At 39.1% G+C, this 27,502-nt stretch overlaps 1 protein-coding gene across 1 annotated transcript; it reads right to left on the reverse strand.

The window, feature by feature from the left end:
- Window positions 1-1,166: 1,166 nt before the first annotated feature.
- SLC46A3 (solute carrier family 46 member 3) lies at window positions 1,167-20,395 on the reverse strand. Its single transcript, XM_049779035.1, has 6 exons — window positions 20,000-20,395; window positions 19,116-19,328; window positions 12,589-13,459; window positions 10,936-11,019; window positions 4,944-5,100; window positions 1,167-1,741 (listed from the first exon to the last, which is right to left on the reverse strand). Exons 2-6 carry the CDS (start codon window positions 19,302-19,304, stop codon window positions 1,657-1,659), a joined length of 1,386 nt encoding a protein of 461 aa, XP_049634992.1. The 5' UTR covers window positions 19,305-19,328; window positions 20,000-20,395; the 3' UTR covers window positions 1,167-1,656.
- Between the last annotated feature and the right edge of the window lie 7,107 nt (window positions 20,396-27,502).

A 27,502-nucleotide genomic window follows, 5' to 3' on the forward strand; every position in this document is an offset into this window, starting at 1 on the left:
GTATTTTTTTACATTTGCATATGCATTTGCACATGCATATTAGTTCAAGTTAACCTCAAAAGTTTAAGTGGTTTTTTTTTTTTAAAAGGATTAGAGTCAAAGGAGTACCGTAAAAACGGTGTTAGAGTTGCAGTTATTGTTTGCATAGGCACACCAAAAAATGAGGAACATGGAAAGAAAAAGCCTTGGCCTAAATACAAGGAGACCCTACCCCTGAAGTTTCCTGGCAGAAGACCAACTCTAAGCTCCAGGAAAACTAGTTTGTCCAATCCAAGTCATTGTAGTGCCAATACACTTTTATTTTTCACAGTCTCTGTTGTTGGTATCATGTTTCTGTATTAAAGATCCTGGAATCTGCATATCCTAAATTGAACTCAGGATGGTGTAGAGCGCCCTCTAGTTTCACCTCACAATAAAAGGGCAATGCAGAGAGCCCTGTCCTGTAAGCAGGTCGTTGTTGTCAAGTCTTCTTAGTGTTGAGGGAAGTCTCTTTTGAGCAGGTCAATGTGAGAGCAGCAGTAGGGTCTTCCCTGGTAGAGGATTGCTTCCAGATGATGTTATAAATGACTTTGGATGTTTTGTAGTTAACTTCCCTGGTTCAGGGGTGAATGGAGAATGCCCATTCTTCTGAGGCCTGTGCCAGGTCATTATGTCAATGTTCAGGGTGTAAGGACCCATTGCCAAGCAGGCTTTTTATGCATGCATTTTAGACAATGTTCTGGACCCGAATCGACACTGTAAAAAACCTGCTCAGATTGGCCAGAGTCAGAGTGGAAGTCTATTACAGTATAACCTTTGAACCTTTGCTTGTTGTGATTGGCTCACTGTGGTACATACAGTTGCAGCACAGGAACGTTCTGTCTGATACAGCAAATATAGGCCTATGTTTTAACTGCAAAATTAGGGGGTTGTCTTATACGCCGTCATCTTATACGCCAGCAATGACGGTAGGTAAAGTGAAAATATATATTATTCCATGAACTTTTAAAGAATCAAATAAATCTTGACTATGAATAGAACTTTGATGGGGTCTATAAAAAATTATTCAAACACAGGCAAGATCCTAGACACTTATTTTTCTGTTTTTTTTTTTTTTTTTTTTTTTTTGCTTGTTTGTTTTTGTTCACCCAGCAGAACTCAGGGGTTACTCCTGACTGCAATCAGGAATCACTTTTAGTAGGATTGGGGGGCCACCTGGGGTGCCAGAGATAGGACCTGGGCCAAAAAAGGTATAAGGCAAAAGCCTTACCCACTATGCTCCAGCCCCAGCATCATAACATTTAAGGTTTGCTTTCATAATCCCTGAGAGATGTCAGAAACTCATTTTGTGGACCAAGAAACTGAGGTGAAGGCTTCTTGATCATCTGGAGAATTTCACAAAGATTATTGCTTTTGTTTGCATAACTTCTTAATTTTTTTGTATTATTAAGCTTCTATTTCTTTCATAAATCCAAAAATGAATTTTTTTCCTGTGGATTAGAAATATATCACATGATATTCATAAAGTGCTCAAAGTGCATAGTACTTTTAGAAACTAGTGCCAGGAGCTATTTATTTCTCTAACTATAGTAAAGAAGAGAGGACACATAATTGATTGCTCATAAAGTATTGATGGTGGAGCTGATTCAATGTGCACTTAAAAATAATCACAAATTATCATCTGTCTGCAGTATCATCACCGGACTCTTCTTGTGTAAGAACGGCATAGCTTCCTTCATTGCAGTTGGTGCACTTGACAACACTGCCAAAAGCAAAAAAATACATTTAAAAATGAAATTAAGGAAGTACATAAGGACTCTATAAAGTAACCTTTTCCTGGTTAGATAGACTTCTTTTTTTTTTTTTTTTCCTGATTAGGTGGATTTCTTTTTTCTTTTCTTTTCTTTTCTTTCTTTCTTTTTTTTTTTTGTGTGTGAAGGAAATGTTTTTGTTTAGGAAATACTAGTAGGGAGAAGAGAAAGAGAGTCGCATAAAGAAAAGGAAAAGGAATTATGCACCCCACAGGTGGGACAAGGATATATAACTCGAGAATAAGTGCCACCTGGTTACGTGGGTGTTCATAAAAAAAAAAACAAAAAAAAACAAAAAAACGTGGGTGTCAAGAAGCATCCTGGTAGTTTTTGGTTTACTTTTAAAGCCACACTCAATAATGCTCAGAGCTATTCCAGATTCTGCATTTGGGGATCATTCCTGGCTGTGTTCTGGAGACCATATGGGATATCGTGGATTGAACAAGTCAACCACTTGCAAGGTTAGTACCCTACCTGCTCCACTATCTCTCTGGCCCTATATGTTGATATTTTTAACCTGAATGTGTCAATCATTTCCGCTGCCTGTCTGTTCCACCTAGTCCACATAAAACATTTTAACTAAAGCTACTGCTGAAGTGTATGTTCAATAGCTAGACTTGAAGCTGGGAAGAGAGATCTAAAATGAATTAAAATAGCCTGTAATTTTCTTTTTTAGAGAATGGGAGTTGAGCCACACCAAGGGCAGATTGGTAGGTGGGTGGGTGTGCTCATGGCTTACTTTTGACTCTGTACACAGGGATCACACCTGGCAGTGTTTGGGTTCATGAAGTGCTGGGATTGAGCAGGGGTTAAGAGGTATGCATGGCCAGTAACTTATTCCCTGTACTATTCCTCCAGCCCCATAACTTTCATTTTAAAATACTAAATGGTATAGGATAAAAAAAGCCACATGTGGGGCCAGGAAGGTGGCGCTAGAGGTAAGGTGTCTGCCTTGCAAGCGCTAGCGTAGGACTGACTATGGTTCGATCCCCGGCGTCCCATATGGTCCCCCAAAGCCAGGGGCAATTTCTGAGTGCTTAGCCAGGAGCAACCCCTGAGCATCACACGGGTGTGGCCCAGAAACCAAAAACCAAAAAAAAAATAAAAAGCCACATGTGCTTCCTGTATGGGCCTCATGCATGTCGCCCACATGTCCCCTCTATCATACTTTCCTATGTTCATGTGGGGTTGTATACCATAGTTCTCAACCTTTGGAGAAGTCCATGGTCTCTATCGAGCATGTCACTTTCTCCCTTACTTATTCTCTTTCCCCTTCCTCAATTCCTTCCAAATAAAACCTGCTTTTACAGAAAAAAAATAAAAAAATCATCTGCATTTACATTATTAAAAAGATTTAAAAAGATTAAAAGCCTTTTATCCACGTGTACTCATTTTTCCAATTATAGAAGTAAAATGTGTTATACAGACTATAAATACATAAAAAATAAAGTTGATATTACCCACTAATCTGTTAATCATGTATGAAAATTTTATTGAAGGTCCATTTTGTGATATAGATGTATTATCATTTATCTAACCACCTCCTTTATTAGTTATTCATATAAAATTTGTTTTATTACTAACATCTTGTTACACAACTTTTTGATGACACTAATTATTTCCCTAGGATATGTTTTTAAAAGAAATCACTAGATCAAATACTTTTAGTTTTCTTTTTCCCAAAAACTTTTGATACATGGGGCCATAGTGGTAGCAGTAAGGCGTCTGTCTGCCTTGCATGCGCTAACCTAGGACAGACCGCGGTTCAATCCCCTGAAGTCCCATATGGCCCCCCAAGCCAGGAGCAATTTCTGAGCTCATATCCAGGAGTAACCCCTGAGCTGATGCTCAGGGGTGTGGCCCCAAAACAAACAAACAACAACAAACTTTTGATACATATCCTTTACTTGCTTTCCAAAATCAAGTGCTGAGTAACACTTAATACCAACAATGTATAAACTGACATTATATTCTCATGATGTGTTCACTAGCAACATATGTTATTGTTAATTTTTTCAATCTAGTAGATTGGTGAGACTCCCTTTTTAAACAGATAGCTAATAAAATAACTTTTCATTATAATACAGAGGAACTGCAAAAACTATTATACTATCTTCTACTACTCTAAGTTTTCAGCAGGCAACTGAGAGGTAAAATTATAAAAAAGACAGGGGACAGTCCTTTAGGAAAACCTCAGTTGTGTAGGGGGAGGGTTGGTGCTTGTGCAAGTGATAGCTTTCTCCCTCTTTCACAGCCAAAGCCACTGTGCTTTGGAGAAGAGAGAAGTCTGATTATGTCCTACTCTCTGGTGATTCCTATCGGTCTGATGAAATGGACAAAACCCAGAAAAGATATGTCACTAAGCTGTCAACTCAATGCTCTGACCTCACAGAATCTGTCAGTTATTTATGAAGGCATTTTAACGACCACTTATCTGGTTGGCTTCACCATTTTTTGTGTCAATCAAAAGGCAAAGGGAGAGACAAATATTTCTCTAATATTTACTTTTCTGATCTTTTTGTTTTATTCATAAATGTAATTTTATACTTTCTATTTGGACTTATATCAAAGTGGATACTTAAGTATTTGGAAAGAAAATTCCTAATATTTAGTGTAAATTGCCTGCTCTTCAATATTTACTAAGAATCTATATTTAAAGTTTATCTTTTTAAAGTAATCTTTGATCACCAGAGACATTATACTCCAGGAAATAATTGTTTGAATACATACATTTATTTTCTTTCTTTTTTTTTTTTTTTTTTAGGCCACACCTGGAAGTGCTCAGAGGTTACTCCTGACTCTGCACTCAGGAATCACTATTGGCAGGTTCAGGGGACCATATGAGATGTCGAGAATGGAGTCAGTCATGGCAAGGCAAACACCCAGCCCACTATATCAGTGCTCCAACCATGAATATATACATTTCCATTCTTAGATGCTAAACTGTCTGAGAAGAGGAACTTCTCGGAATCTCTGTATAACCCAATCTTTCTTTCTCTTGATTCTGGTCAGCTAAATCTTGCAAAGTCATCAAAATTACTGAAAAATGTTTTCATTCTGTAAGTTCTTCAGGAAAGTTATCTCTGTAATTTTTCTGGTAAGAATAACTCAACGCAGTTATCTTCTGATAAATAATTTTAAAAAATTACATACCATAGACTGATTGCTGGAATTAGTAGTATAACAGCAGACAGCAGAAAGATGAAGCCTGGATACCAGTCAACAGTGGCTGAATAAATTCCATTGAAAACAGTAATTGCAGTGACTTTACTGATTATTTCCAAGAAAGCAATACAAGCAAACAGAGTACCTGTTTGAAGTTGGGACACAGACAGAAAAAGTCTCAGTTGTGAAATAACAAATCAAAATAAACGTAGACTATTCACTGAAAAAGACATATGCAGCGATATTGCTTATTCTGTGGTTTAAAAAAAAAACTGAGATCATGGGGCCAGAGAGATAGTATGGTAGATAAGGAGCTTGCTTTTATGTGGCCAACCCTAATTTGATTCCCCTGCATAACTAAGGCTCCCCAAGCTTGGTCAGGAATGAACCCTGAGTACAGAGCCTGGAGTAATCTCTGAACATAGCAAAGTGTGGCCACCCTAAAATAAATATTGAAATTTTAAAATAAAAGTTCTCCTGGGATTTTCCTTGAGATGTTGAAATGTTGAAATGTAGGGGAGAACCAAAAGGCTGAAGAGGCTGCCTTGTTTGAATCCTGCCTGTCTTTTTCCCCATCAAGGTCTCCTAGAGGCTCCCGGTTCCCTTCCCAGATAGCCTGTATCTCAGGATGGCTCCTGGCAAAAAGGTAGAGAATCTTTCACAACTGCTTCTTAGTTGGAAGAATGACAGCTGCGGACAAAGAGATGCTTGTTTTATATATATTTGTACTTAAATCTGATCCCTACCTCCAAGCGACACAAAATTTTGACTCCCCAAGAAACTACTCTGTGCTCTAGTAAAATTTATGCCATGTGGTTCCTGAACTATATTTTCTGTCTAACAAATGCTAAAAAATGCCTTCCACTTGTAAGGTGTTTTACAAAATAAAGAAAGGTATGGATTCTGGGCCTGTGAGAGATAGGACAGGGGTTTAGGCAGTTGCCTTACATGTGGCTAGCCCTTATTCAATCCTAGGTACTGCAGAGCCAGGAGTAAGCCCTGAGTACCTTTGGGTATGAACAAATAACAAATACAACAGAATAAATGATCATGTAAATAACTTTTATTAAACCAATAAGATGAAAAATCAGGTTTGAGGATAATCTTTTATAAAGAGAATATGGTTTATAAAAATATTATCTCAAGTTTTCATGATCTTTTAAACTATGAATTGTATTTTCATTTAAAATGTTCATTCTATATACATATTCATACACTAAAATTTCAGTCCTGCATTATAAAACTCATTCATCAAACTAATTTAAACTTTTATAAATTACTTATCATTTATGTGGTTTCTTTGGATTAAAATGAAAGCTCTGTCAGAGCCAAGTATATATCTGTTTACTGCTGTGTCCCCAGGGCCTCGTAGTTCTGGTACATGGCACATGTAAATTACTTCCTGGTCAAAAATCAATGTATCAAAGCTTCATTCAGGAACTCATTTATTAATCATTAAAAGGAATATAACCCGATTGCCTCATTGATTATGGTAATTGTTAGTTTAATTGGGAAGAAGTCTTCTTATATAACTATGTGATTAAGTTAATCACATAGTTAGTTTGGAGATCACTAGCAGTACTCAGGAGTTACTTTAGCTCTGTGCTCAGGAATTATTCCTAGCAGGATTGGGAGCCAGATATTGAACTTGGCCGCATGCAAGACAAGCACCCTCCCTGCAGTACTGTCTCTCTAGCCTCGTGATTCTATTCCTAATCCTTGTTTTGTTTGTTTTGGGGTCACACTCGGCTGCACTCGGGGTTACTTCTGGCTCTGTACTCAGAAACTGCTCCTGGCAGGCATGGGGGACCATATGGGATGCTGGGACTCGAACCATTGTTCGTCTTGAATCCTGCAAGGCAAATGCCCTACCACTGTGCTATCTCTCTGATCCCTATTCCTGATCCTTTGATACAGTCACAGATGGTGTCTTGGAGGACAGACTGCCCAATACTCATCCTGTTTTGCAATGACTTGCATTCATTAAAATGATAAATTAGCTGGGGAGCTCAAGATTTGTTTGGACACAGACAAACTACACTATTACAAAATAGTTTTAGATTCTTGCTTAACTGTCCTGAGAAGTTAATAGTGTTTAATATTTGTAAGAGATAGTAACTCAGTTTAATAATTAGTGTATTTTTTCTAACTTAAAAGAGAAACTCAAATTCAAAAGTTTAGTCATTTTTACTTATGTCAACTTATTATACAAGTTCTACAACTGTGTGAACTACAGAGATTTCAAAATAATACCTCAATGTAGTTTGCTTCCTTTTGTGATTTAAGAGAATAGAAAGTGACAGGTAGCTGAAAACCTCAGCATGTTCCTTTCTCTCATTATTTCTGTGCAGGCTTTCAAAAATAATATCCATGGTCAAAAAAAAAACAAAAAACAACGGTGCTATTTTCCACTTCAGAAATATTGACACCACTGAATCAATTTATTAAGTTTGCAGTGAGCAATTATAAAATTTGGGAACAATTGTATCACAATTCATAAAATATATCCCCATCACTTGAAGTATAAAGTGCTGAAATATAAAAACTAAATACATATAGATGTTACTACATTTGACAGTATAAAATAAATTTTTGAAAATCTTTAAAAAACTAAATATGAACAAAAGTAAACATGGTTTATTTTTACTTTAAAATAATTAATTAATGAATTTCCATTTAAGTAAAAAATTTTAGTTTTCTCCTGAACATAATTATTGATATTTTATTTATCTACCATAAAAAGCTTCTTTGAGAGAGAAGAAAAATGCCTACCACAGAGGCAGGCAGACAAGAGGGCTGGGGGAGGGCAGGAGAAAAACTGAGGACATTGATGGCAGGAAATGTGTACTGGTGAAGAGTGTTGTACACTGTATGATTAAAACTCAATCATGAACAAATTTGTAACTGTTTATATCATGGTAATTCAATTAAAAATGTATGCATTTTAAAAACCAAACATCAAAGAACAAAAAAACTTTGGAATTGTGCAATTCAATTATTTTTAATATGTTCATAAAAGTTGAGCCACAGTTATCACTATTTAATTTTAGAATCTTCCAACAGAGGTATTTTCTATTCTTGTGAGCCCTTGCAATCACTAATTTCTATTTCTTCAGTTTTCCTATTAAGAATATTTCATATAATGAAACCATATTTATATGATGCTAGGTAGTCTTTGTGACTGACTTCTTTCTTTTAGCCTAGTGATTTCAAGGTTCATCCATGCACATACAGCTGTTCACTTATCTGCTCATCAGTTCAAGGAAGGAGGCTTATGTTGTTTCTATTTTTGCTCACTTTAAATAACAGTACTATAAATTTGTGCAGAAGGGTTTGTGTAAGTATATATTTTCATTTTTCTTGGGAACGTAAGTAGGCAGGAATTGAAAAATAACCCTAAATTTCTGAGTTCCAAAACTGCTTTGCAGAATAATTGCATCATTTAACTGGTCTAATCTGGTCCTGCCACAGTTTCCTCATCTCTGTCATCTGCTGTCCACACCCACTCCTAAGCAGGAGCCTCCACACCCCCCGCCCCCATGTATGGGGCTAAGCGGGCTTCTTAATGTTTTCCCACTTTCCACCCCCCTTTCACCTGAGAAATGCAACACGGGCAAGTGCTACCAGAAACACCTTGAATTCTGTGAGTGATTGATTTGGAATGAATTTTTGGTTAATGGGGGTGGGAAGTGGGGGTGTAACGATAGGAGAACTGAGGTGATCAGATTACAAATCAGTCTGTGAGGTTTATACTGAATTTTTCTGTTGCCCCATAAAAATATTTTTCTGTTGCCCTTTTTTGGGGGTGGGGAGGTAATCCCATGTAGGGGTCCCAGCCCACAGTTTAAGAAGGATATAAATCAGTGGTTTCCAATGTGGGTGATGCCCTGTGGTTCCCCCCCCCACCAAAGTTATTGTGGTTTTACCACCACCCACCACCCAGTCCCTCCCCCCGCCCCAGCATTGACCAATCTGGAATGGCAGCCTCTGGTGTAGTTATAGAAGTGCTTTTTTACTTGTTTGCTCAAGGAGGATAGATTTTCAGGGTGGGCACTAAGCTTTTTTCTAAAGAGGGAAGTTTGGGAATCTTTGTAGGATTCACTGGCTGGCTCTCCCACTGTTCTAGAAGAGAACACATGGCTAAGTCTACTCGAAGGAAAAGGTCATCCAGGCACTCCTGGATGTGAACCCAGAGCTGATTGGCTGGGAATTATGGGAACTTGGGTCCAGAAAGTCTTGAAATGCTGGACTCCTGGTGGGCACTTCTATCTGGCCTGTGGCCAACTCTCCTCCTGGAGGTTAAGTTCAAACTATGCCCCATAAGTACCAGACCCTGGAATATCATCCTCTGCTTTTGTTTAAGCTTCTTCCTACCATGGAGTGTACAATTTATTTCAAAAGTTGTGTTCACATAAAAACAAACAACAAAAAAAACCCCTCTCTCCTAGCCTTCGCCATGTGACCTACGCAAACAGCAAGATCTTCAGCTACAGAGGCAGGATGTCATCGCCCACATCTGAGTGGAAAGTCTTCTGGCACCATACAAAGACCTTGGGACATGTAAAAGAGTGAGTACCTGTAGTTGTTCCCATGGCAGTATGTTTTAAGGGTGGAGAAACCCTGTAACTCTTAGGCCAAGGGAATTCCCGTTCTAATTTCCCCAATGTTTACTGTGTCTATGCAAAAAAAAAAAAGAAAAAAGAAAAAAGAAAAAAAGAAAAAAAAGAAAAAGAAAAAGAAAAAAGAAACATAACCCTTTTTTAAGAAGTTGATGGTCTGTTTTTGTTGTTGTTTGTTTTTTTCTTTTGCTTTTTTCTTGTTTTTTTTTTTTGCTTTCGTTTTTGTTTTTTGTTTCTGTTTTCATTTATTTCATTTTTTGTTTTTTGTTTTTCGGGGTTTTTTTTTTTTTTTGGTTTGTTTCTTCATAGCTGATGGTTTTGGTTTTTGGTTTACTCTTCTTTTTATTTTTCTCTTAATCCTTTTTGTACGTTTTCTGTTACTCCCTTATTGTTTTTGTTTTGTTTTGTTTTGTTTTTGTCTTGTTTCATTTTTTTGTTACTTTTTTCTTCTTTCCCATATCTTCTTCCAAAGGGATACTTACAGCACCTAAACGGACTCCTCCCATATCCCTTCTTATATCTTCAATAGAGCCACATTACTGAAATCACCTTGATCAACATCATAATTGGAGGGAGAAAAATGGATGGTACCAAGACCAGACACTCATATGTCCGTTTGGTGGAAATAAAAATGATCAGACTTGAATACAAAATCCAAGTCAATGACAATAGAAACAATACCCAATCTACATCAAACTCTACCTAGGGGAAACAGTTGCACTAGCATTACAGGGGGTAGAGGAGGGGCAGTGGGATGCATGCTGGGAGCAGGGGTGGAGGGAGGACAACACTGGTGGTGGGAAAGCCCCTCATTCATTATTACATGTGCCTTAAATATTACTGTGTAAGATTTGCAATTCACTTTGCCCACAATAAAAAAAAAAAAACACGTTGTGTTCAGAAAAAGAGGTTATAGAGGTTGAAGACTAGTACAGTGGAAAAAGTGCTTACCTTAGCCTAGCCTGCCCAAGTTCGATTTCCAGCATCCCTGAACCGTGACAGGAGTAATCCCTGAGCACAGAGCTAGAAATAAGTTCTGAGCACCTCTTGGTATGGCCCCAAAACGAAAAGAGATATTGTAAAATATCACGAAGAATCAAACACTGATTATACCTAGATTTGAGGTAATACAGGTTGTAGACTTATTTATTTATATATTATTTCTTCAATCTTTAGAGAAATACGCCTGTCAATATTCTGGAGTTACTCCTGGTTCTGCACTCAGGAATTATTCCTGGCATTATGCAGGGGATCATATGGAAAGCTGGGAATCAAACCTGAAGTGGCTTCATATAAGGCAAGTACCCTACCCTCTGTACAGGTTGTACAGTTATTATGTTCCTTAAGCAGATGACACTCACCTTGTTCAGTCGGGTGAACCATTTTTGACATCATAGACCGCAGGACAGACAGGGGTACAATAGTAAAAAGGAACGGCAGTCTGACTGGAAGAGATACAGTTGGAAATGGCTCATCAGAAAACGAAAGGTTAATTTCAAAAGAGAATATTTTCTCATGAAATATTTCATTTTTTGTAAGCATTCTTATACAATCAATGCTTCTAATGTATAATTAACTGTATAATTTTGTTTAATGAGTGAAAATCACTTGAAGATAAATCTGTTTAAGATTATTTCACCCTAGAATTCTTATTGCAATGCTAAGGACAAGGGTTTGTGTAAGCTTTTGGTCTGCCCTGTATTATCTATCAAGTGCCAATTTTCTGTTAATTCTTACTTATTATATAAATAATAATCTCTTATTTATCAATGTGACTTTCAGTTAGGTTTTATTATTTATCTCTGTTTTTTTCCAGGCTTGCTATTTAGTGTTTATAACCTCATCTTATTTTTATTCATTATTGATAAACTGCTTCTTTATCATCTTGATTGCCCTTTCTTGCTGATGAATATAGACACAAATTATGCTTAATTTATAATCCCCAGTACTTGCATTTTCAATTTTATGACACAATGACAACTTAGTACATTCACTGAAGTTTTAAATTTTTTTTTTTGGGTGTTTGGTTTTTGGGCCACACCCATTGGTGCTCAGGGGTTATTCCTGGCTGTCTGCTCAGAAATAGCTCCTGGCAGGCACGGGGGACCATATGGGACACTGGGATTCGAACCAACCACCTCAGGTTCTGGATCAGCTGCTTGCAAGGCAAACACCGCTGTGCTATCTCTCCGGACCCAGTTTTAAATGGTTTAACATACAATAAATTAATTGGCCTTCACAACTCTAAGGGAAGGGTTAACTGAGATTTTCTGAAAGGAGACAATGTGCTAAATACTTTAATGTTTCATATTTATGATTAACCTCTGAATTGGGTGCTGTTATGCCCATTGATTAAAATAAGGAGCAATGAACTTGGACTAGAGTAACTAGCACTACAGATAAAAATTAAGTATAATTCTGCTTGGGCTCTGCAAGATGGCAAGAAGTCAACACTAAATTAGACTTTTCCCAAAGTCTCAGATTACAGAGCCCATAGCTGGAGCCTGGAGCCCTGTCAGATACAGTATCTCCCTCAAGCTCTACATAAACCACTCATGAGACTGGTTGTTAAGAACACAGTCTAATTTATCAAAAACCTGTTCATGGAGTTGCAAAAAACCCTTTTGGAAAACCTCGTCAAAATTTTTTCTTCTTGAATATATTCAATGACTCTTCTTAGCAATATTTTAAGTGTGCTTAACTGTCTTAAAATTTTCAGAAAGTGTCTTAGCATTTTTATATCATTTTAGGGAAGGGAGCATGGGTTGAACTAGAGGCTCCAGCTTTTTCAGCAGATATCACTCCAGGTCCCCAATAAGCATTTTAAGAAATATTTAGTTTGGTGATAACTATACTAAAGATGTTCCAGCTTCTAGAAAACTAACTTTTAATTAAACTAGAATAGTTACATGAAAACTTTCTTATGAGAAATTTTCACCAAAAGACTAAGTTAATTTCTACAACCATCTAATACACATTTTATATATGCACCGAGCACTCCATTTGTAACTCACCTAGAAACATCATCAATGTTGTTTTGGCAAAGGCAGTTATAGCTATTCCCACCATGGTTGTCAAAATTCCAATGAAAGCCATGTGAATATCTTCCATAAAGTAAGAAAAAAGCCATATTCCCAAGAAACTACTCAAAAAAGAGACACTATCCAAAGCTGAGCCATAACCTATAAAAATTTCATTCCAGCAGAGTGGTGAATTTAATTCATAAAGGATAATAATGGGGGATATGCCAATTATCACAAAAAAATAACTCATCATTGTAAAAAGTAACAAACCAAGCAAAGGTCGTTGCTCCCCAGAAGCATTTTTAAAAAGTGTATAAGTTCTGGTAAACAGGTTTTTTAAACCCTCGCTACATGACATGGCTACACTTTGAGATGAAGACTCTCTCACTGGATCATCAAGAAAAAATAAAATATAAATTAAATTGACAGTAAGAACCATTGCAATAATTAAAAATGACCACATAAAGCCTAGTTCTCTAATAAAGTAGCCAGATGACAGTCCTGTTAATCCAATAACAAGTCCAAGTATAAAGTCAGTTATAGCTATTCGAATAGTTTTTTGTTTCTGTTCTTTACATTGGTCAACTATATAGGCAAAACAGGCTCCCAAAAAGGTGGTGGAATTGCCACAAAATGCAGCAATAAAGGTAGATGCTATCAAAATTTGGAATGGAAAGTCAAAATAGGAAAGCAAACAGAGCCAAATACTGGTTGCAAGAGCACCAATAGAAGACAAAATCATAGGGAACTTCCGTCCTTTGTGATCACTGTGAGACAGAAGTATAAACGTAGACACCAGACCTGGAATTAATCCACTCATGTCCATTTGCAGACTGAAAAGAGACACTTTTTTCTGAACTTTCTGTAAAAGAATAAAAAAAGACAAGTGTTCACAGAGATTTAGACAACATGCAGAAAAATATCATGATGCACACCTTTTATTCATATTGTCCATAGGTAACAGATGGGGACTCTGTGGTGAATGGAACTTGGCAGAGCTTCATTTTTCATTCTTCCTTGAATTAACAAAGTAAATATAAAATAATTTAGAGTCATCAAGGCTAAGTTACAAAGTACTAATTAATAATAGAGTATGTAGACAACCTGCCTTGCATGTGGCTGACCTGGTTCAATGTCTGAAGCCTGTCCAGGAGTGATCCCTGAGAGCAGACAGGTGAATACGACCAGGTATAAACCAAAAGACAACAAAGACACAGTCACAATACTCAAGTACCCCAGAGGAGAATTCAATCATAAAATAAGAAAAAGTGTGTATAGATGAATGATAAATATCTATCTTGTATAGAGGATTCATAGAGCCCAAGGTCTCCAGGACAGGTTAGATAGTGTTTGTCCCTTCTTCTATTAACAGTCATCATAAAAAGATCACAGCGACTGTTCGAAACCAAGGGTAATACTTTTCTCATGATAGATCTATTTACTTTAAGGGAAATGAATAGCAATGACATCTTATTGATGGATGAGGTAGGAAGATTTCAATTTTCCTTTTTCAGTGTGCATCTACTAACATCCCTTAGAAACGTACTCCTTTATTTACTATAAAGCATGAAACTCAAAGAGAAGTTTTACGTTGACTAAAGATAGTAATCAGTGTGCTAAGGAGTCAAATAAATTTAACTATTTTGAGAACTAAAACAAACAGATCTTAAGGAAAACAAACAGATCAGAACCTGACACAATCTTTACACACACTATTTGGTGGGAAAAAAAAAATCAATCTGGAGTTGATGAGTAGGGGTTTTGGATAATTTAAGGGCATTATATAAGACCGCACTGTTTCTATAATGGGTTGGCTAAGCAGATTTACTCATGATAATTTAAAAGTCATTCTTAACAACTGTTGGGAAACAAAATATATCAAATATTGAATTGCTGATTTTTTCCTAAACTGTGAGATAATTATTTTCATGTTTATTTTTTCTTTCTTTTTTTTTGCCACACTACATAGTGCTCAGAAGTTACTTTGCCCCATGCAAGGAAAGCACCCTATTGGCTGTACTATCTCTCCAGCCCCTGAAAGCCTACTTTTATGATTATATGTAATTCAGGAAATGTTCTAGTCACTCAAATGCAAAACTTCATCATTTTCACTTTCTGTTCCATCTTTACCCCAGCCCTAACCACAGAGTCTATCCTTCATCCATTTTCTTACAATCCTGAAACTTTTTTCACTCTCCCATCTTACAGTCTCAGTGTTGCCACAGGGATGACAACTCTTAAGTTTTTACCTGGACATCTAGTCAACTCTACCTAATGCCAGACTTACTTTGCAGTTGATCCACCCTGAGGCTGGGAACATCTTTGTAAAAACACACTAGGGCAAGTCTCTCATCTGCCTAGAAGCTTCAGGATCTTCCGTCTTCCTTGTAGGACAAGTTCATACCCCAGAGTCTGGTCTGATTCTGTTACTTAATGTGACTGAAAGATGGTCCCACTCTCTCTTAGCATTAACCTACTCATCGCTCAAGTGTTTATCATATCCATGTAGAGTCCAGAGTCAAGTTCAACTTGCATTTATCTGACTTTACCACATGTAACCTCTCTCTCCCCTCCTCTGAATCTTTTTTTAGGGTGGGGACACACCCAGCAGTGCTCAGGGGTTACTCCTGGCTCTGCATTAAGAAATTGATCCTGGCAGGCTCGGGGACCATCTGGGATGTGGTAATTGAATCCAGGTCCATCCTGGGTCGGCCGTGTGCAAGGCAAACACCCTACTGCTGTGCTATCTCTCCATCCCCCCTCTCCTCTGAATCTTAGCAAATGACAATAATCATTCCCAAGTAGGTCTTGATGAAGTAGCCTAATTAAGAGATTAAGCTCTAGGGCCGGGTAGATAGCACAACGGTAGAGCGTTTGCCTTGCTTGCAGCTGATTCAGGATGGATGGTGGTTCGAATCCCGGCAGCCATCAGGACCCCAAAACAAAAACAAAACAAAATGAAAAAAGAGCTTAAGCTCTGGGGTCAAATAATTTGGACTGAAAATCAGGCTGTTAACTACACGGAAACTAGAATGATATTTTAAGATGCAAACATTGACATCTGGAAGTGCCATTCAATGGTAGAGAGCCTACTTTGCATGTGTAAGGTTACTACTTTTGCTTTCCAGTACCACCACACATTGTGGAGTCCATTAACTAGTGGCATTGCTGGTGTGATACCTGGCACCACCAATGTCACCTCTGGCATGTATATGTGTGAGCAACTCCATCAAATGTGTAGCCCCAGTACATTGCAGCAGCAAGAACAACAAACTAAAAGGAGAACTGGGGGGAAGAATCAATGAGGAATTTATTTATCAAATAAATGAGGAATTCATGAGAGGAATCAAATAAATAAATGATGATGACACATCAGCTCATCATCCTGCTGCTCAAAATTTCCCAGTGGCCTTCACAACCCTGGACTAAACTAAACTTGTCAGAAAGTCAGGGCCTGATAGCAAGACTCTCTGCACTCCTTTCAATTAACACCCCAGTCCTTAAATAATTTTTCAAGAGCTCTAGCACAGTCTAGGCTTACTTAGTTTGTATTTTTCATTTTTACTTGTTTTGATTTCCAGTGCTAGTACAGGTATTGTTAGTAAGCAAATATTCCAAAATGTAGCAGCTTATCTTTTAATCAGATTTCCAACAAGATATTCCAGTTTTAGATTCCTCCTCCCATTTCACCCCTCCACCCATGTCCTTGCACATGGCTGACCTGGGTTCGGTCCCTGGTATCCCATATAGTCCCCCAAATTCACCAGGAGTAATTTCGAGCATAGAGCCAGTAGAAATTCTTGAGCACTGCTGGGTGTGGCCCCCCAATAAAAAGAAAATATGGTACAAGAAGAAGGACAATGTGTGTTCTTATACACAGTAAATTCTTAAGAAATTTGACCAGAAAAATCTGAACTGAAAACAAGTACTTTATTATTTTGGGGGGTGACCCTGTTCTAGGAAAGCTCTTAATTTACAAGAATACAAGACTAAAACGTTTCCATTTCTTTTAGTGAGAAACTGAACAGAATCCACCCTGAGTTGGCTGTTGGGTATTAGAATGAACCTGGGGAAAAGGGAGCAAATGTCCTAGACTCTCACGGGAAAAGAATGTTCTCTGAGAAGCTAAACAGGATGCAGAAGGAAAGACTGAAGGTGATAGCAATGCTTCCTAGGAAACAAAAAGATACTACTGTTCTGGAATTAAAAATGAGACGTCATGGAGGCCCATGTCATCGTGGGTGGCAAGGTCAGGGGAAGGTGGCTACAAATTCCTGGTCAAAGCAAAAGCACACTAACCCTAGCAGCAATATTACCAGAGAGATCTAATGGTAGAATGTTTACTTAACTATAAACCAATTTAATTAAGAGTAATTAAGAGAAACTGAAGTGGTGGTGCAGCAGTGGGGCATTTGCCTTGCATGCAGCTGAGCTATACAGACAGTGGTTTGATCCCCCAGCATCCCATATAGTCCCCCAAGCCAGGAGCGACTTCTGAGCACATGGCCACGAGTAACCCCTGAGCGTCACCGAGTGTGGTCCAAAAACAAAAACAAAAGAAGAGTAAGAAACCAGTCAATCCATGCCTTTAAAAATAATCTACTTAAAAATCGGTGTGAATCTTCACATTGAGGTCCCTGCTATGGGCTTTGGGAGGTCTCAGCCTCTGGGCCAGCCTGGCCTTCCTTGAGGCTGACCCTCCCCATCGGTACACACTGAGGCTGCTGAGAAGGGCCTAAAAGGACTTAAGGTCTGTATTCCCCCACACTTTAGGCCTGGAGGAGGATGCTTTAAGACACTCAAGTACTCTCCTACTCTTCTAGACCTTCAGCTCCCAAGGGTCTGCAGAAGAAAAGCCCAGAATTTTGCCTAAACACTGATGCGCATCATGAATCCAGAAAGCAAAATATGTCTGAAGGGAAGCCAAACCAACAGAAGGACCCAAGGCTCTTCTCTAGGTGTGGACTCACTCTAGGTCATGCATGGATCATGGCATGGCTGCTCAGAAAAAAACAGTTCCAAGGAAATGGAGAATGAGTCAGAACTATGCTCAGCAGCTGCCCCCAGTGCAGTGTGGTTACACTAGACATCCCTGGGGACAGTTCAGAGGTGTTCGAACTTCCCTTTGGAAACTTATTTTGTCTTTTTCCTTTGAGTTCTCAGATCTACTCCAGAGATTCTTGAGTTCTTTTCTCTGGAGGGTAAATCTTATAGCCTGCAGACTGGTCACTTGTATTCCCTTGGGTTTTTTTCATCCCCTAGGAGACAGAACCACTTTTTAGCCATCACAAAATATCCCCAAGGAGAAGAACTCAAAATCTGTAAGCATGTTTTGTTAAAAGCCAATTCCACCAAGGGGCTGGAGAGAAAGTATAGCCTTATCAGCTTGAGTCAACTTAAGTTTGATTCCCAGTACCCTACATGGTGCCCTGAACACTCTAGGCACACAGATTTGGGAGTAGGTCCTAAGTACCTACCATTGGAAGGACCCCAAAACCAAACCAAACATATTTCCCATCTGGATGCTCTCTCCTTTGCATTTGGTTACTAGTAGATGATTATAAGTACCCATGGGGCCAGGGCGATAGCACAGAAGGTAGGGCATTTGCCTTGCACACAGCCAACCCGAGGTTGATCCCAGGCATTCCATATGGTCCTCTAAGCACTGTCAGAAATGATCCCTGAGCACAGAGCCAGGAATAACCCCTGAGCATTTTTGGGTGTGGTTCAAAACCAAAATTTCAAACGTGCCTGAAGCGGGCCTGAAGAGGAGCACTGAACTCATCTAAATAAAAATGATGGTGGAGAAAGGAATTTGGAAGAGGGGGAAACAAGACTGGAGTAGCTGGCAAAGCCTCATGCCCAGTGCAAAAGTGGTGCAAAAATATCTCACATGCCATGAGACAATAGCAGTTCAAGTTGCCCATCCCCACCCATGATGGGCACTCCTGGGCAGGACACAACCTTCAGTGATGTGCCTGTACCAGGCATCACTGAAAACAGAATCATACAGGAAAAAGAACTGGAGGGAAGTAAACAGTAAAAGGGAAGAAACATAATGCTTCCCCACACCCAACCATCAAGGATTCTCTTTCCAGCCATTCTGGATCTCAGGTTCAGGCTGGAACTAGGAGCGAAAGGAAAGAGACAGGAGACCATCTTATGGGAGATACGACTGTGCTGAGATTTTCTGAAAGGAAATCCCCAGGGAGGACACCTGGGGGATAGAGGAAGATAGGACAGGTATTAAGGAACTTGTTTTGCTGAGCTGGGTTCAAATCACCAGAGGCTACTCCAGACCAGGAATAGCCTCTGAGCACCCCTGATTGTATTCCCAACCCCTATTCCCTTCCAAGGTATGCATATGTGAGGATGGGGGTTGGTTAATTAAAAGAGTCAGAGTAAGGGTGCCAGGAAATTTGAAATAAGATGCCAACTAGGATTTAGTTTCATGTGACACCTGAGGATCAATGCGATAAGAATTTGAGGGACACTCAAGGGATATTTTAATTTCTTACCTCCTGTAATATGAAAATCGAGCTGTTTTTGTTTGTTTCACACTGAGATATATTACTCTCAAATGCAATACTGTAGTTACTTGTCTCGTTCCATATTCTCCTGTATACATACTGTGTTGTGAGTGGACTAGTTAAAGTCAGTGCAAATGCACTAAGGCAAATGGCAGGCTCTACAAACACAACTTTCATATCGCTAGGCTAGGTGGCTGGATTCTATAAAAAAGAAAAGAAAAAACAAGAAGATGATCAGTTGTATTCTGATTGAAGAGACTGGTTTTTAATGCTGGGGAAGTTAGAGAAACTTTGTGGCGTAGACAAGCAAACTAGGGAACAGAAAGGAGTAAGCTCTGATTGGATTTTTTTTTTTCTTTTAGAATAGGGGACATAATCAGTAAACCTAATTAGATCCTTTTTCCATTTGTAAGACCTTTTAGGGGCCCAAGCGATTGTACAGCGGATAGGGCACTTGCCAACCTAGGTTCCATCCCTGGTATTCCACATGATGGTCCTGAAGCCCTACAGTAGTGCCCCCATAAGAAAGCCTCTACCCCCTAAAAAAAAACAAACAAAAAGTAGAACTCTATAGAACTGGCCTTTAAAAGGACCTTTATAACTAATCTTAAACTGTCATTGTCATCCATTCTGGCTTTCCACAGATCACATTGCACTGTGTATTGCGGGCTGGTTTTCATAAGGGAAGTCAACCAGGTTTCTCTCCCCGGGACACCGGAGACCGACTCTTGCGCCACTGTTTGTTATTGTTGGTTTTGCAGAGCAGTGGTCAGGAGAAGGGGAGAGATTAAAAAAAAAAAAAAACAAACTCAGTTCCCGACCACAAGAGGTTTAAAACAAAACAAAAACTACAACAAACAAAACCAACTCACGGTTACAGTCTTCCTGCCAGGCTAGGCGCAGGTGGGACCGTGGTCGGGTTGCTCCTCTGGACTGGGTGCACTGAGTGAGTTCCCGCGGGGAGCAGGTGGCGCCTTGACCTAGTGCTGCAGGGACTAGGGCGCGAATTTTGTTCAACTCTCGCAAATGCGCGGCTTCGGGAGGCTCAGGCCCTTGTTTTAAAGCCAGAGAGGAGCTCGGATGACGCGGCGATGCGTTTGCCGCGCAACCCCACTATTGCTTCGTCGAGACCCGGCGCTCCCGGTCCCAGCGAGCTCTAGGCGTCTGCGTCCAGCCTGGTGGGCTAATTGCAAGGTCGAGTCTTTCTGTTCCAGTCTCCGCGGTCCGGCCTGCACCCGCCTAGACTCGGCCCCTCGACCCGCCGGGGTTAGCGCGGCTGCCGGTCCCGCAGAGGCCTAAACTGTCACTGTCTTTCTTGTACAGCCGGCTGGCGATTGGACCGCAGGCCCTGGCCCCCGCTCTGATTGGCCCCGCTGGACGTCACTCGAGTGCCTGCCCGGAGGATTCAGCTGGGCAGTTTTCTCTCCGAGCAAATGGTAATTAATTTACGGAATGGGTCAAAAGTTTTAGATTCGAATCCGGATTACCTTTTAGTAGCTTGTAACCTTGAGCGTGCCACGCAACTTTCCTAAACGTTTCTTCAAAGAGCATCTAGGAAGCGCATTTATTATGAGCCTGGAAAGAAGGTATACGACAAAGAGCCAGACACACCTACGTAGATGGATACTATGTTTAAATTGGGGTCTTCTAAATTAGGGGTGTATTCTACGTGGGGTGTATTCAGTGGAGGAAGTCACTCGGATAAGGAAGTTGAAGAGAGAGGTGGAGTTCTGATTTTCCCACAAGAACATGAAGTGAAATGATCAATGCAGAAATGCTTGAGAGCATGCTAAGTCTTATCCCAAATGACATTTACTTTATGTTAGCAGATGTTAGCAGATCTTTCTAAATGCCTTGGGTGGCTGTTGTAATGATACTGTCATGAATAAATGATTGTTTCAGGTCATTGGCTAAAATAAAAAAAAATAAATAAATAAAATAGGTTTTGCCCCAAATCTCCTTACCTTAACCAAGCTTATTTATCGTGCAAGATTTTTGTCCATCTTGGGTCAACTAAGCCACATCATTTCACTCAATAAGAGGTAAGTGGAATTTTCATCTGAATGTAACTGCTATTAAGATAGAAATAGTGGGTACACTTGCCTTACACATATCTGATCGTACACATGTCTTGGTTCAATCTCCAGAACCACATTTGATCCCCGAGCCTCAATAGGAGTGATCCCTGAGCATAGAGCCAGGAATAAGCCCTAAGTACTGGCAGGTGTGGCCCAAAATACAAATAAGCAAAACATAAAACATCAACAATAAAAAGATGGTCTGGGAGTAAAACCTTAGACCTCATACATTTGTGGCATACTGAGCCATGCTCGGTCCTTAGAAAATTTGTTTTTAAGGACAGGAAGAATTAGTTTTGGATCTACATCCATATAGAAGTTCCATTTAGAAATACTTTAAAAATGTTGCTCTTAAAGAGAAAAAAAACTGGGCAAAACATATAGGGGCCGGAGATATAGCACAGCGGCGTTTGCCTTGCAAGCAGCCGATCCAGGACCTAAGGTGGTTGGTTCGAATTCCAGCGTCCCATATGGTCCCCTGTGCCTGCCAGGAGCTATTTCTGAGCAGATAGCCAGGAGGAACCCCTGAGCACTGCCAGGTGTGCCCCCCCCCAAAAAAACAAACAAATAAAAACATATAAAGGATCTGTCCAAGCTAAATGAAAACCAAATTATGTTATTTTACATTGTTCTAAATATTTTTTTGGTTTAATTTTTATTTTTTATTTTTGGTTTTTGGGCCACACCTGTTTGATGCTCAGGGATTACTCCTGGCTATGTGCTCAGAAATCGCCCCTGGCTTGGGGGGACCATATGGGACACTGGGGGATCGAACCACAGTCCGTCCTACGCTAGCGCTTGCAAGGCAGACACTTTACCTCTAGCACCACCTTCCCGGCCCCTTTCTAAATGTTTTGATCGTATTCCAAAGTGTCTATGAGAATTTAGTCATCTAACAAATGAATAGACATTCCAAGCTTAAAAAAAAAAACATCATTGCTATAATAGATAAAGTTAAAGCCAAATGGTAAAGTAAAAACAAAATTAGAGGGGCCCAAGTGGTAGGGCATTTGCCTTGCATGCACTAACCTAGGACAGTGGTTCGATTTCCCCGGCATCCCATTTGGTCCCCAAGCCAGGAGTGATTTCTGAGCGTATAGCCACCCCAACTGTGGCCCAAACCTCCCCACCCCCAACATTAGCATTTCACTTTTTTTTTTGATAAAAAAAGAAGTGGCCTTTTCACTTTTGATGAACTCAGCAAAGTAAAATGTGATGAAAAGACCAACAATAACAGACAGTGCTTAGTAGGTGATAGTCGATACTTTGCTGATAAAAGTCTAATGATACACATCTCCAAGCACACACTGTTGAAAGGAAATGCAATATGAAGTTGATGAATAATATATCAAAACAGAGATGAATAGGTTTTATTTAGTTGAGAAATTCATAACTTGACTTCAATTCTTTTCTTACTTGTCCTCTGTTGCTTTAGATACTTAAATAAATTCCTCCTTCTTGAAACATTCTCTTAATTTGGATTCCATGACATGACTATCTTTTCATAATTCTGATTTCTACTCTTATATCATCTTAAGTCTTATTGGCTGTTCGTTCCATGGTTTCTTTGAGTTCCTGAATATCCTTAATATTTCTTCTCTAAAGTTCTTATCAGAGAGGCTATACAGGTGGCTGATACCATTCAGGTCTTCAGAAATTTCCCTACTCAAACTATAAGGTAGGTTGTCAGCTGTTTTCTTTTAGATCAACAGCTTCTTGTTTGATTTCTTTTGTCCCTTTACACCCTTGTATCATTTTATCTACTTGCATATTTACCTTTTGTGGCCATCTATTCCTAATAATTAGCATGTTAGCTCCATGCACATAGAATTATGGCTGATTCATTCAAATCTATGTTTATGGTAGCATTGCTCAGAGGTTAGGAAGTCTTTGTCAAATTAATGAAATAAGGTGATTTTGTTTAGTACTCCCAAATAATGGACTTGTGCACTAATTTGATAATTCTATAATGAAGATAACCATATGATTTAATTTTTGAAACAAAATTTATTTTATTCTTTACCTTGCTAAATTACTTAAAAGGAATAGATATCAGGATATTAATCATTATGCTTATATATAATATGCAATATTATATATTACATATATATTCAATAGTATATCTGAAAAAGAGAAAATGTTCAATCTAAAATGATTTTTTCATTAGGATAACAATAAAGAGATTGTCATCCATATTTAAATGGGCATTTTTTATTTTTTAAGATAAAATTCATTTAGCTGCTTGAGGTGAAATGAACAATCTGTTAAATAGCCAAGTGACAATGAGTAAAACTTTATAAAAATTACTTAACAAATGTAGTCATCATGTCTGCATTCAGCCAGTTCTATAGACTCACTCTTTTCTAAAAGAGATATGAAAAGTCATGGTACACCAGTGTAGTGTTAAATAATTAAAGATGGGGCAGGATGGAGATGGATGAATGGAGAGACCTTTCTCTGCCATCCCAGACCATGTGGTTCTGCAAACCCCTTCAGCCGACGGGTCTGGAGGTTCATGAGAGTGGCGGGTAGAAATCTCACTCACAGTCAGGCTTCAGGAAGTATCAGCTTTATTCATAACCTATCCACCACATGTGTGGCCTATATCATAACCAATTAAGCATTCAGCCATTCTTAGCTAGTCCTGTGTCTTAACGTCTTTCAGCCATCTTCCCTTTGACCTCCATGTTGGCAAAAGACCAAAAGGACCTAATCCCTTCGCCCAAATGCCTTATCTCACCTTCCCAAGATCCCTCCCAGAAATTGGCAGGTCTCAGGTAGATACACCTAAATACAGGGTGGAATTACATCTCCCCTTCTCTGAAATATAGAAGCTTTGTAATTATGACTCCGCCTTTAGCTAAAGGCGGGTAATATTTCCAATGCAACAATGTAATAAAGTGAAAATTAACATACCAGCCCCCCCTTTTTTAAAAAATAACATAACATTTCTGCAAAATACACCATACACCTGTAACTTAAAAAATTTTTAATGCTTTTTTAGCAAGCACTATTCTGGAACTTTCATATTCCTATACTTTTAAACTATATTGGGGGAACTTTCTGTTCCTATTAACCTTCCTACACACAAGCATAAAAGCATAAATACAATATACCTTTTAAAAAACAGGCTTAATACATTAAAATACACTGTAAAACATTTTGCAATTGAAAATATTAACTATGGAAAATAATAAAGCATATTAAATCATAATGAAAATGACTTAATCAAGACAAAGTTAGATGCAGGCGGTTAGAAATCAGATCTTTTATTTGGGCTAAGCTGTTATTACTCCCCTTTTTAAAATTTTTTTAACACTACTACCTAACTTTTACCCAATACCAACACCAATTGTGAAATTCCTTCTCCTAAAACCAAATGTCCAGATGATTAATTTGTCCCACGCTGTTCTCACCACGTGGTTTACTTCCATAGTTCCAGGCTCCGCAGACAGTCCGCTCGCGCTGCTTCACCTTCTTGATCTGGAGGGCAGATTCCAGGCTCACTGCTTTTGCCAGTTCCACATGGCTTCACCTTTATGGAATCCTGGGCCTGCAGCTGCTCCGGAACTGGGTTTGCTGTCACTGTTTTACAAGCTGCTACCTCTGGTGCGAGCAGAAGCTTGTTTTCTGCAGCTAGGGTGCTCAGCTGCTTTTCTGCCCTCCCTGGCCGCTGGCCGCAGTGAAATTAGCTTGAATCGCACAAGAGTGATGCCGGCTACAGCTGTGTGTGAAATCCAAATTATATAGCCCGGGTGGAACAAAAAAAAATGAGTGGCAGGGGTCAATTTCTCGTATGAATTATTAATGGCAGAAAATCAATATGCAGATGTTCAGGCACAAGCTGCTTTACCTAAGGAAATCTTAAACATAATTAAAGATATTGCAGTATCTTCATGGGAAAAAATTGATATGAACAGCACAGTGCAGGAACCTTTTTAAGAATTACCCAAGGTTCCCATGAGCCATATATTGAATTTGTAGCTAAACTTAAAGATGCTTTGAAAACACAAATCAAAGATAAGCAGGTTAGAAAATATTTAGAAAAAAGTTTGGCTTATCATACTGCGAATTTGGCCTGCAAATTAATATTGACCCCTTTGCAGGACAACGCTGACTTAAATGATTTTTTATATGCCTACAGAAATGTTTATGATATGCCCCATTTATCAGCAAACCTGGATCCGGTACAAACTTTTGCAATTACTAAGGGAACAAAGCCCTTCTACTCACGGGAAAAAGCGCTGCCCGAAAGCCAGGTCTCTGTCCAAAATGCAAGAGAGGTCACCACTGGGCAAAAGATTGCAGATCTGGAAATCTCCCTAATAATAACACAGGGACAGGTTTTAACACTACACCCAGGAGACAATTCTTCTGTTACCATTGTGGAAAACAGGGCCATATCAAAAGAAATTGCCGTCTTTTGTTAAATCAAGCTCCTCAGTGACCCACATTTTCGATGTAGGGAAACACCTACAGGACCAATCCCCAGGCCCATGCAAATCAGGGGCAAAGTCCTCAAACCATAATTCTTCCCAGTCCAGCCAAAGAAGATTTCTCTCAATTAGCGAATTAATTCATGCAAAAGCAGGGAGCGCTGGGCTTGACATAACTTGCCCAGAGGACATTCGAATTTACCCAGGAGCATGCCCTTAAATGTTAAAAACTGGCATTGTGGGCCCACCACCCCCAGATACAATGGGGTTGATTCTGGGCAGAAGTTCCCTCAATGTAAAGGGTATATCAGTAACCACAGGTGTCATTGACTCAGATTCAAAGGGAGAAATTATTGTAGTTTTTACCCTACCGGCTACTTGGACATTCAAAAAGGGAGAGGCAATTGCCCAGATAGTAATAGTGCTGTATGTCAAATTTGTGACTTCAGATAAGACACGAATTGGAGGTTTTGGAAGCACAGATCCAGGGGCCACCCACAACCCACTCGTCGCTCTGGTTACTAAATTTAAAGATGAAAACCCAATGATTAAACTTCACTTACAAAGGCAACCCTTTAAGGGTATGATAGACACAGGGGCTCAAATTCTCATAATTTCTGATAAAGAATGGCCAGAAAATTGGTCTCTACAAGAAATTCTATACTCGCTAGAAGGAGTGGGAGGCTTAAGTTCCTGTCTATTAAGTAAAAGGACTATGGTAGTTCACGGCCCAGAAAATCAAAAGGCTATAATTAGACTTCATGTGGGCCCATTCTCACCTTCCCTGTGGAGCCATGACCTACACAAACAGTGGAAGGCAGAATTCCACATCCCATTAGCTCCAGAAGAGTCTGGAACCCCACCTGAAATAAAAAATCAGAATTTTTGGTAGGGGCCACTGCCAGAAAAAACCCAGCACCGATAAAAATAAAATGGAAATCTGATGAACCAATTTGGATAGGTCAGTGGCCCCTTAAAATTGATAGATTAAAGGTGATAACAGAATTAATGGAAGAACAGCTAAAATTAGGGCATATTGAGCCTTCATTTTCTCAATGGAATTCGCTCATCTTTATATACAAAAGAAGTCTGGTAAATGAAGACTGTTGATGGATCTGAGAGCTGTAAACATATCTATGGTACCTATGGGAAAATTGCAAACAGGTTTACCATCACCTGTAGTTATCCCAAAGGAATGGCCACTAATTATAATTGATTTGAAAGACTGCTTCTATCATATTCCTATTCACCCAGATGATAAACACTGTTTTGCATTCTCCGTTCCTTCTATAAACAATACCCATCCCTGCCAGCGGTTCCAATGGACTATCCTCCCCTAGGGCATGCTGAATTCCCCAACAATGTGTCAATTTTTTGTAGATAAGATTTTGAGCCCTGCTCGTGAAAGATTTCCCCAAGCCATGATCTTTCATTATACTGATGATATTCTTATCACAATAAACTATGAAATAGATCTACAGGAAGTATATTCTTATTTTATTGACTGTTTGCAAACAGCAGGACTGAAAATAGCTTTAGAAAAGATACAGACTATGCCACCATATCAATACTTGGGTTTTATTTTGGACCAAACGTCTATACGTCCACAAAAAAAAAAAAATTCCATCAAAAAAGAAAACCTCAAAACACTTAATGATTTTCAGAGACTTTTAGGTGATGTGAATTGGCTCCAGCCTGTGCTAGGAATCCCAAATGCAGAACTATCTAATTTGTTTAAAACTTTGGAGGGTGATCCTGCCTTAGACAGCCCGAGAAATTTAACTACAGTGGCCAAAATGAATTGGACATTTTCTTGAACAGGTTGCAACAATCATTTCTCTCAAGATTCATCCCTGGAGAG

Source organism: Suncus etruscus, chromosome 8 (genome assembly GCF_024139225.1).
Source record: "Suncus etruscus isolate mSunEtr1 chromosome 8, mSunEtr1.pri.cur, whole genome shotgun sequence".
Taxonomy (NCBI): Eukaryota; Metazoa; Chordata; class Mammalia; order Eulipotyphla; family Soricidae; genus Suncus; species Suncus etruscus.